Raw genomic sequence first — 11,243 nt, forward strand, 5'->3', positions numbered from 1 at the left:
ATCAACAGCTGTTCGTTGTTCGATGTTTTCAAGACGGATGATAGCACGTGAGGCATTCAAATTTTCACAGTGACTGTTGTCTCTTGAAGCGAAGCCTTGTCCGCGTAATCTCTGTAAAAGAAGAAACTTTTGTGAGAGCACATTCTACGAACTTGCATTCGGAATGGCCCAGAATATAAATCCGTTTTATTCTTCTCAAAACACGCCGAGTAAAGCTACAGAAGAAAAACAGAACAAGCCGAAAGATAATCATGCAGTTAGTAAACGGTACGTCTTTCAATAATCCATCGTATTCTTACCTCAGCCTTCGTTATAAATATTATTGTTTTATATCTGTTATTTAAACTTTATTTGAGCTTTTTCTTGCTTGATGTTTAAAAATGGTGCGTTTTTTTGGAAAAATTAATTCGCTTATAGGAATATGTTATTGAACGACATAACCTTAGATTCTAATCAAAATAATATCTTATCGTTGGTATTTGTGTACGTGTATGTGTGTGCGCGCACGCGTGCCTGCGCGCCTGTGTGTGTACAAAATACAACTTACTATATTTATTCAAGTACAGTTCTGTCAAGAAGATTATTGTTAACTTAGGAAAATTGAAAGTATTAATTTGATTATATAGTTCGTCGATAAATTTCTATCATGAACTTTTAAACATTTCCTAAATTTTTATTAAGAAGTAGTATCTTATAGGCTACAAAAAGAGCTTATGGTCTTGATGATGAGTACAGAGAAAGGAGTATCTGCTTTTCCAGAGAGTGAAAACTTATTCAAATGGATTGGAACTATTACAGGACCTAAAGATACAGTGAGTTGATTCGAGGAAGATTTTATTTAGTAATTTATAAATTAACTTGTAGGTATGATTACATATTTTTGCACATCTTTGAAACATTCCAACTTGTGTTATATAGGTTTACGCTGGCCTTACATATAAATTAACCTTGGAATTTCCACATAGTTACCCATACAGTGCACCAATAGTACGATTTGCCACTCCTTGTTTTCATCCAAATGTAGATTCGGTTGGCAATATTTGTTTGGATATATTGAAAGATAAGTGGAGTGCTTTGTACGATGTTCGTACTATATTGTTATCTATACAGTCTCTACTTAGTGGTAAGTAATATCGATTATATTCGTGTGACACACAGAGTTGGATTTTTATTCTTTTTACTCATTTATGTATATAATTCATTTTTGATACGATAGAACCCAACAACGATAGTCCACTTAATCCTTTGGCAGCAGAACTGTGGAGCGACCAGACAAAATATAAAAAGCATCTAACAGAGGAGTATCACAGGGCTCTCAAACATAATCAAGATTCATGATAAGCCCATAATTATGATCATTCTGAACCTTTCATTACTATTATTCCTATCAGTGTTTTGATTATAACTAAGTAAAATGTTGAGCATTGTCTGCCTCGAAGACTCATTTACATTGACATGGAATCTTTAGATTCATCTTTCATTAGTGTAAAGTGTAATATGGGATCAACATTACATGCTTCGCTTTATTGCATTTGCCCTTACATAAATTGTTTTTGTTCTTACCATGACTTTAATTTTATAGAATCTCTGATGTCAAGATCAGGTAAGAGCATTAAAGGCATTTGCAATTATATCAGATTTTTTATGAAAAGTATTTATTTATTTTACATTTAGTAATATATGTTGAATTTCAACATCATTACACTTCTCATATGTGACTAGTGCATTTGATATATCTCCATTTCATTTATAGTCATTGTACAATTCCAAAATAAATATTTTAAAATGATTGTACTAATTGAAAAAAATTATTTGCCGTCAGAAATTAATTTATTTCGATTACAATTTATAACGGCGTTGTATAATTTTTCAGTTATGATGTAACTGATACTTCGACGTATGAACATTGTAACTATATAATAGTTTGACTGAGTGTTTCACTGTGAACATTTAGTAGGAAAAATCAGTTCTTAAATGAATCCTGTCCATGTAGATAAAAGATTAAAGCATGCGATAATTTCTCATTTGGATTTTTAAAAATATTTTATTAATGCTAAAATAGTTAATACATACATACATACATACATACATACATATATATACACATTATATATATATATACACGTATATTATGTTTTTATATTTATATATATGTGTATGTGTATATATACATGTGTATACACACACACACACATACATATATATACACGTAACAATATAAGGATTCAATGCGTTGCACTAAAACTTAATTTTTAATTATGTAATAGTTATATTTATTTTTTAATTTTGTAACTTATTAGAATGGAGAATTTGAAACAAATTATAAATGAAGTCAAACGTTCTTTAAATGAAAGGAAATCTTCAAAGATAATATAATTTAATCAGTAGGATCTATATCCTTTAATTAGTTCGCTCAAATATCACAGCCATTTATTTCACGCGATATATGTAAGTTAGTTCATAAAAAAAGTCATTATTGATTATTTTATTCAATGTATTTTATGGATTTAATTTCAAATAAATGATCGTTGCTATTATAATACACATATCGTTACATAGTAATATATACACGTGTGTGTGTGTGTTATACATATTATATATATACACACACATATATATATATATATATATATATATGCGTGTAAACATGGCGGCATTACGAGCGAGACTCCTTACTGTTGTGAATACATTTTCTTCTTTTACTCAGAAACAATCATTGAATCTTAAGAACCATGTATCAATAGTGCACGCAACGATGGGAAGAACTTATTCAGCGAAAACAAGTGAAGATATCGAGGTAAAAGAAAATTTAATTTTATTAATGAAATAACTATCAACTGCCATTACACTTGTATACATAGTTTTTTTTCTTCGCAGGAAAGGAAGGTCAATGTCGATGGGTCTAATATTAACTATGTCAGAGTTGGCATTGGCAATCATCCTGTTCTTTTATTACCTGGTGCCCTAGGTAATTAGAAAATTACAAATTTTTATTTACATATTAAAATTATCTAATTTTAATATAAGTAAATGATTGTACAAAAATTGAATTGTTACATAATCATTTATCATGTTATTTCATTCTTCATGTATATCGTCAAAGTAAACTATTGCGTGATCAAGCTTAGCGTTTGTTGGTAAAGAAGGAAACATTAATAACAAATATACATATGTACAGTACCGGAAAAATAAATTCGGATAAAAAAAAGAATCGGTTAGTTCGACTTAAATTTATTCATAATTATTTTCATTGGTCAATGATTGGTATATTTTCATTGATGAAAACAAATTTCAATTTTCGGTTCTGATGGAATTCAGTGGGTACGGCGATAAAAAGGTAAATGATATGATGTTCGTTATCAAATCCTAATAATGAAACGGAAGTGGGAATATCATGGTTTGACGATACTTTTCTGGTCAAAGTATTGGACTTTTGCGGCAAATTAAAGTTATTACGAAGAAAGAAGAGTATATTGAAATATTAGAAACAGACATGATACCATATGCAAAATAAGTTATGATCAATAACAGATATTTCAATATGATAATGATCCGAAGCACTCATTTCGTACCAAATTTCATGCAAAATTGTTTGAATTAAAACACCGTATATACTCTTAAATGGCTTTTGCAAAATCCGCGTTTAAAGGCGCTCGAGCATTTTTGATAACATTTAAAATGGAGTATTAGTGACGAAAAAATTTGAAATATTGCAGAATTATTTGAAATACTCCATCAAAGTAGCAGAACATTTTTACTGTTATAATACAGAACTTTTAGAAATCTATTCCTAAAAGAATGCAGGCAATTCTAGATTCCAAAGGATTTTTTAGCAAATGTTAAGGTATTTTATTGTTTTGTGTCGATAAATAATATCAACATACGTTTATTTTTATAATTTCTTTAATATTATAAGTTTTGTCCGAATACCTTTTTTTTGTCAATTATATTTTTATATACTTTTTTTATACACAAAAATATATGTATTACGTTAAAATTCATGAAGTCCATTAATATAAATGATTTGTTGCTCTTCCATGTGTAAATCAATCAATTATTTTAATATTAATACATTGAATTATTCATAAAAATTAAAAAAAAAAATCATTTATTCGAATATCTTCGTCCGATACTGTACATATTACTCTTTAAAAAAAGTAATTTGGAGTATTTGTTTACTGATTATTACTAATAATTTGTTTTATTTTTTAGGAACTGCCTGGACTGACTTTAAACCTCAACTGGAAAATCTTGATAAAAATAAATTGACTATAGTAGCATGGGATCCACCTGGATATGGAAAATCGAGACCACCGAACAGAATATATTCAGATGACTTTTTTCAACGTGATGCCGATTATGCTTTTAATTTAATGAAAATTCTAGGCTATAAGGAATTCTCTTTGATTGGATGGAGCGATGGTGGTATCACGTCTCTTATACTTGCTGCCAAAAATCCTGATAGCATTCGTAAGATGATCGTATTCGGTACGAATGCTTACATTATTCCCGAAGAACTCGAAATTTATAAAAGTAGGTATTTATTTGAAACTTTTGTATTTTTATATCATTAACATTATTATTTCAAATGACAAAGACACACATATATCCATATACTTATTTTTTATTCGATTTCAAGGCATTAGAAACATCGACACTTGGTCGGAGAAAATGAAACAACCATTGCTCAATATTTATGGGGAAGAGTATTTTAGAAATACTTGGTCCGATTGGGTAGATACCATGGAAAGAATATATAAAAAAAACAAAGGTGATCTGTGTAAAAATGATTTGGCTAAAATAAAGTGTCCTACTTTAATCATACATGGAGCTAAAGACGTAATTGTAAAACCAGAACATCCAGTTTATTTAAAAGATCATATAAAAAATTCCGAGTATGTGCATATCTTTTGTATTTAAATATATAATTAGTATACAAGTTGTATTAATATAAATATATATTTAAACTTGTTTAACAGGGTGACAATATTTGAGAAAGGAGCTCATAATTTACACTTAAGATATCAAGAGGAATTTAATACATTGGCTATGAAGTTCTTGACAGAAGATTAAAATGTTTCTCAACCTCGTTATTTTCTTAATAACGGTAAATTTTACAATATTTATACATATTCAATTATTTATTTAATTTTATGTATATATATTTATACATACACACACACACACACACACACAATTGTCCGATTTATACGTATACATGCGATTATTTCCCTAAGTATTAAAAATCTAAAAGAATATTTTAAACGAATGTTGTATGAAATATTAATATGATGATAATTATTTGATTTTGCGATGACCTTGGAAAACTCTATAAAAGTCTTTTTATATTTTTTATATTTTTATTTTTAAAGGGAAACTATAATTTTCTTATTACATATTCTTACTACTGAGGTTGAAACGTTTTCAAAATACTACTTATTTGTATCTTTTACACAAATCACTATCGAAATATTAAATTTCAAAGTTAATATATCTTACGTTATATATAGTTTTAGCGTTATCCAATGTACACCGAGAGTAGATTACTCAGTCGGTCTTTGTACGTACATAGCGGCATACCGACTTTGAGATCTAATATCTCAATATTGATTTGTATGAGACACAAAGTAGTAGTGTTTTGAAAATGTTAGCTATTCGATGTCATTTAAAAATTTAAACCTGATCTTTATAAAACTCTTTAATATCATCGCAAAGTTAAATAATTATCATCATGGTGTCTCCACTTGACACTATATAATATTCATTTGAAATATTTTTTGCATTTTTAATATTTAGAAAATGCATTTAAGTCGAACATGTATATATTAAAACGAAAAAAAAACATACTTAAATATAATTAACAAGAAAATAATATTGTACATACACTGATGGTCAAAAAAAGAACATTCTTGATAAGAAAAACAGCGAAACGTGAACGTACGTTTCTAGAAATGCAGGGTTTTTCAAAATATCAATAAATAGGTCATATCTTGTTTACAATTTAACCGAGTAGCTCAATCCGGAAAATTGACAGCAAGTCATCACGTCATTTTAATTATTCTTATCTGAAACTTATTATTGTTTTTAATATTTTATGAATTACATATAATATATTTTATACGTTCATTTCTATTATTATAATAGAAACGTATGTCACAAAGATCTAGAATCACAATATACATATCAAATTAAAATCTCCATAATATGATAATTTTGATAATGATAATCAAGAATCGAATATATTTACTTTATGTTACAGGAGACACGAAATCTTCGTCCTACGTAAAGAGAGTCGTTCAAAAACATTTATCTCATTTAAGAACGTAAAATCATAACCGGATCGTTAAACGTCATCGAGTAAGAAAGGCATAGAACTCGAAATCGTTTTTGGTTGTGGCTCACCGAAAGAGGCTTAACGTTTCCTTTGCCCACGCTGTATCGCGATTCTCCTTTCTCTGCTTGCGTTCTCGTGCCGGTTATCCCACGTACGTCCTCCGTGCCAGGTCATACGATCGACGTGCCCGATCGTGGCGAACCCACCAGCTAGAGTGGTGCCTTTTAAAAAACATAAATCAAGTGTCACGTATTGAATTTTCTCTTCTTCTATGGCACCTCTTTTATGCTTCAAGACGTTCGAACGAATAAGAGTTTCTAGCTTACCATCGATCAATACTTCATAATTAAGAATCTCTCTTAGCCTGTCAGCATTTTCTTTTTTTTTTTGAAGCTCTTAGATATTGTCTATATTTCATAATTGTCTAGTTTTACCAGAAATTATAGTCGTCTAACGTGAAAAGTCAAAGGGCATGTTGATTAGATCGTTTAATCGATCGTCTTAAACTACTTTCCATTTCGATTGTGAGACTAACTAGATTATTATTACGGTAACAAGCTGTCGTAAGTATTGTCGGGAAGTGTCGTTTATATAATGCCAAGGCTATGTAGTCATTTGATGAAGGTGATTTTTATAAAGGCGTTTTTGCCTACGAGCTTCATGAAGCATCATTTAATTATAATATAAAAAAAAAATTATGATATAAAAGAATGGTTATATACGATATATTTTTATACATTTCACATATATTCTTTTGTATTTTTATTTTATAATGTCTTCGTAGTTTAAATGGAAGAAGAATCAATACGATATGAGCATTAGATGGTGGACACGTACGATCGTAGATCTGACATCCGTCCTCTACTTTGCCACTAGCATAACAAGCAACTTCTAATCTGCATATCAATCATGCACCATACTGTTGATTGCTTGATACGTCACAACGAGATTCTCAATCTATTGACATAAACGTATCATTGATATTATTTCGGATAACATTGATTTCTTCGTACAAGTGACCTTCTGTGTGAACATCGATATTTATTTTTTTTATATACGAACTTCTTTAATTGATTCGTTGTGCTTATGTAGATACATTTCCTTATTGTAATAGAAAAACAGTCGACTATGTCACTTGCGAGGTTGCAGTTGATGAGAGAGAGAAAGAGACAAAAAGAGAGTCCAACGAATTCAACGAGCTAATAACGAAGTTCCTCTCGGGGCAGTCATAGATCCACTAGTAGCTATTTTCGTCGCATGAATAACAGTAAGTTTAAAGCAATAGAATAATTTTAATGGATTTTATAGATTATGTACAATAATTTACAAAATATTATATACAATAATTTTATGGGTTTTATAGAATATTTTTTATAATATATACACATACGATATATATATATATATATAACATTTATTATATACATACCTGTTATATTATACTTATACAATACATGTTATATTTATAAGAGCGTTGCTTTTCTTTATATTCTATCATAATTAACGTTCACCGAGCTAGTTCGCATGCACTCATGCATTCCTGCATTATAAATGCATAATCTCTATATACACCTTCAATATTTTATCTTGTTACAAAGTAGTCTAATACCTTTACTTGGTATAATATAAAACTCACGATATTTCAATCGAAACAAGAGAATGATTTACGAACGTACGTGATTCGGAAGGCATATTTTTTCCTGATATTTTTTCAGCTTAAGAATTCTCTCCATCTTTGTGTTCTCAAATTATCGTTCGTACTTGTAAAAATATAAAGGGAGATAAGTTACGAGCTTTCAAAGATGACGAAGAAACGTCTTTCGAATTTTTACTACTTTCTTTTTATGTTGCTCTTTACATACGATCTGTCCTATAAAGTTCCTAATGAAGTTCAACTAGTATAACGCGCATAGCTTAATGAATTCCGTCTGCAGATTGAATAATTAATCTCTCCCTTCTTTGCTATACCAGTTATGCTCGGTTCTCTCATTAGTTTCGCTTTAAGCTTATAATATGTTTGACATAGATTCTCGTTAAATAATATTTAGTATATGCCATATTTAATCCCTCTGTAATATTATTTACTATGACCTATAGGTAAATACGATATTTTATTAATAACACGTTTGAGATTTTGTTTCAGGCATTTTTAATGAATGCCATCATTCCTGTTTTCGTTATATTTTCGTTCGATATAAATTCGATTAAAGCAAACGACGACTTTTAATTAAAAACTTTTCGGGCGCGTCGTTTTACGATTGATCGCGAGGCAAGTGGCCAAAACGTCCGCAATGCGCTTCTCCACGGACAAAAATCAATGGTCCTTCCACGAGCGAACTGTATATGTTATTAATCCTACGCCATCTTTGAATTATACGATATCATTTTATTGCACGAATGTTAATACATTGTCGATCGATCACGAATATATTCCTGTTCGTATTATATGTGTAGCAATTTATTCAATTATTATAGTTCAATATTTAGTTTATTGTATTGAACAGTGTTCATCTAATCGAGATATTACCTATTCTTTTATAGTATTTTAATTTTTGCAATACAAAATCTTTTTTATATGCAGTTTTTCAATAGTTTTCTAATATCAAATTTTATAAAACTATTTATATATTATTCACCGCGTTGTGTAAAGTTTATTTAATATTGATATTTCCCGTTGTTCTCTTTTATGCTTGGTATTTTCATTGCGACTTTACTAATTTTTTTTTTTTTTTTTTTTTTTTAAATTTAATTAAGCATGAAAATGTCTGTCAACAATTTATTAACATGACTATTTACGATAATTCGAATTTAGTCGAAATATTTTTGATGAAGAATCATTTCTTTTATCTAAAGATTTTAGAAGTACACTTTCTTGCATTGTAGGACGTGTTTAGGATGGTAACAAACATTTTTAGATAGAGTATACGAGCATGAATTCGCATTATCGGAATCTCGAAACCAGACGAACATCGGGATATCATCCGTTACTTTCGTAGAAAGTAGTTTCGTGCCACTTATTATACGGACACCTTTTGTGTATAACACGATGCAAGTCTTTTTCAATATAATTGCAAGTACACTTTCCTAACATGGTATAAAATGATACTCGAATTTAATTTATAAAAAACATTCGATCCTTTTAAAAGCAAATTATATCTCACGAAATAATTTTTTATTTTTACGTCTTTATAATTTTGTACACATTATTCTCATCACTTTTGGTTTTTTTTTCTTTTTTTCTTTTTTTTTTGGTAATAGTCGTTTATACGAAATGGCATGAAAAAGAGGCTATAATAGATCTAATAGCAGATAACTAGTTGCCCTCGTGACCCCAAGTAACCCTTAGGGAGCGTTTTGCATATAAAGGACAGGGCGTATGAACGAGAAAGTTCGACCATTAGTTGAATTAACTACGCCCATCTAGAACTTAATTCAAACTAGCTTCTTTCTAGGCTAATAGCTTCAGAGAATATCGTTATTTTGCTGGATGATAATGCTGGCAGATTAGAAAAGAAAAGATCTCATTTAAGTACCTATACTACAGTGAACTATATTCATCTTGATTGCATTTTAGCTTGCATTGATTTTAATTATCTATATTAACATTTTTATTCTCTTAAACTTCCTTTCTTATTTAATTACAACAAAAAGAAAAAATATTTTGCAGTAACATATTATCATGAGCTATATTTACCTTGCTTTTCTTTATATTAGAATAATGGTAAATTCTCACATTATTTTGAATCTTTAGCGTTTGTATTTTTTTATTTTTTTTTTTTTTTTATTTTAATAAATCCATGCTATTTTTGCTTGTACAATGTTTGATATTCACTGATAATATCATAAAATGAGAACTGTGACAACTTTGTTACATCACGAGAATCGTATAAACTGAGAGCAGTAGGTATAGGTGAGGACCGTAATAAGAAATAAAAAGAAGTAGGCTGGAGAGAATGCAGCGGGTGTAGCCAAATATGGACACATCGTTTCTCCCTTCGATTCCAGTACGTGTGTGTGTGTGTGTATCTTTTTTTCTTTCTTTCATTTCTGCATTTTTCTTTGACGTCTTATCCGTCGCCTCTAGTGTTTGCTCTTTTCTTCCAAAGTAGCTTTTTCCTTTCCATTTTTTCTTCCAACTTTTAAGAACTTTGCTGTAACACGTACTTCCATTTACACACCATCCCTTAGACTTGATACTTCTTTTTTTATTCTCTACTTCTTATCCATCGAGTGACATCTTTGTACTTTCAGTAATAGAACATGTTGGATCTGGTATACTGAACAGCTTGCAGAACTTAATTTCTTAAAATATCAAGAAGAAAATCTTATATACGAGCTGGCTTCGCCGTTCCACGCAAATTTGTTTATTTTGCTGGCGTTCCTCTTAGAAAAAGAGAAAAACGTATTAATCCTTTGATGCAAGATTTTTCTTTAGAGATTAAAAAATATATATATATATATATATTATACTAGCTATAAGTAAATATTAAAACCGAGCAATGGAAAAATTATATTATCATATTTTTTCAAGGAAATTTAATTAAAAACTAGACTATTATAAATGTGTTACATTGCATATGAAATTATATTAAAAGTTTATCGATATATTATAATTTATTTATAATCGATTTTAATTTAAATCAAATATTTTAAGGGTTAATCGAGCTCTTGCAAAATCCTTTTGCAAAATTCTATAATATTGACAATTTCAAACTTTTGAATTTACGTACATTTATTCATTTTATTCGAGAAATAGAAGCAATTCAAAATATAAACATGTTTTAAATGAAATTTTGCAATCAATTTCAGAATTTATTATATGAAATCGTTTGTTCGATGGCATTCATATACAATATGAATATATGTACGATAATTCGTAGAATATGAATCATGTTTTTTACTTTTTTGG

The 11,243-nt window shown here is 29.2% G+C and overlaps 2 protein-coding genes across 3 annotated transcripts; both read left to right on the forward strand.

Annotated features, from left to right (window-relative positions):
* Window positions 1-16: 16 nt before the first annotated feature.
* On the forward strand, window positions 17-2,024 carry LOC122631249 (ubiquitin-conjugating enzyme E2 C). Its single transcript, XM_043816693.1, has 4 exons — window positions 17-267; window positions 698-812; window positions 919-1,123; window positions 1,217-2,024. Exons 1-4 carry the CDS (start codon window positions 164-166, stop codon window positions 1,336-1,338), a joined length of 546 nt encoding a protein of 181 aa, XP_043672628.1. The 5' UTR covers window positions 17-163; the 3' UTR covers window positions 1,339-2,024.
* Window positions 2,025-2,623: 599 nt separating this feature from the next.
* LOC122631232 (valacyclovir hydrolase) lies at window positions 2,624-7,736 on the forward strand. Of its 2 annotated transcripts, none has more exons than XM_043816667.1 (6): window positions 2,624-2,797; window positions 2,878-2,968; window positions 4,213-4,533; window positions 4,640-4,895; window positions 4,980-5,107; window positions 7,449-7,736. In XM_043816667.1, exons 1-5 carry the CDS (start codon window positions 2,636-2,638, stop codon window positions 5,071-5,073), a joined length of 924 nt encoding a protein of 307 aa, XP_043672602.1. In that variant the 5' UTR covers window positions 2,624-2,635; the 3' UTR covers window positions 5,074-5,107; window positions 7,449-7,736. The 2 variants fall into 2 exon arrangements, with proteins under 2 accessions (XP_043672602.1, XP_043672593.1); XM_043816658.1 differs by lacking the exon at window positions 7,449-7,736 and adding an exon at window positions 6,260-6,357.
* The last annotated feature ends 3,507 nt before the right edge of the window (window positions 7,737-11,243 follow it).

Source organism: Vespula pensylvanica, chromosome 1, assembly GCF_014466175.1.
Source record: "Vespula pensylvanica isolate Volc-1 chromosome 1, ASM1446617v1, whole genome shotgun sequence".
Classification (NCBI taxonomy): Eukaryota; Metazoa; Arthropoda; class Insecta; order Hymenoptera; family Vespidae; genus Vespula; species Vespula pensylvanica.

Excerpts from the sequence above, each read along its gene's own strand:
- LOC122631249 (XM_043816693.1), top strand. The coding sequence starts at position 164 with ATGGCCCAGAATATAAATCCGTTTTATTCTTCTCAAAACACGCCGAGT. Across the intron at positions 268-697 it reads AATCATGCAGTTAGTAAACG|GCTACAAAAAGAGCTTATGG; the intron begins GTACGTCTTTCA and ends AGTATCTTATAG. Across the intron at positions 1,124-1,216 it reads TATACAGTCTCTACTTAGTG|AACCCAACAACGATAGTCCA; the intron begins GTAAGTAATATC and ends TTGATACGATAG.
- LOC122631232 (XM_043816667.1), top strand. The coding sequence starts at position 2,636 with ATGCGTGTAAACATGGCGGCATTACGAGCGAGACTCCTTACTGTTGTG. Across the intron at positions 2,798-2,877 it reads AAACAAGTGAAGATATCGAG|GAAAGGAAGGTCAATGTCGA; the intron begins GTAAAAGAAAAT and ends TTTTCTTCGCAG. Across the intron at positions 4,896-4,979 it reads GATCATATAAAAAATTCCGA|GGTGACAATATTTGAGAAAG; the intron begins GTATGTGCATAT and ends CTTGTTTAACAG.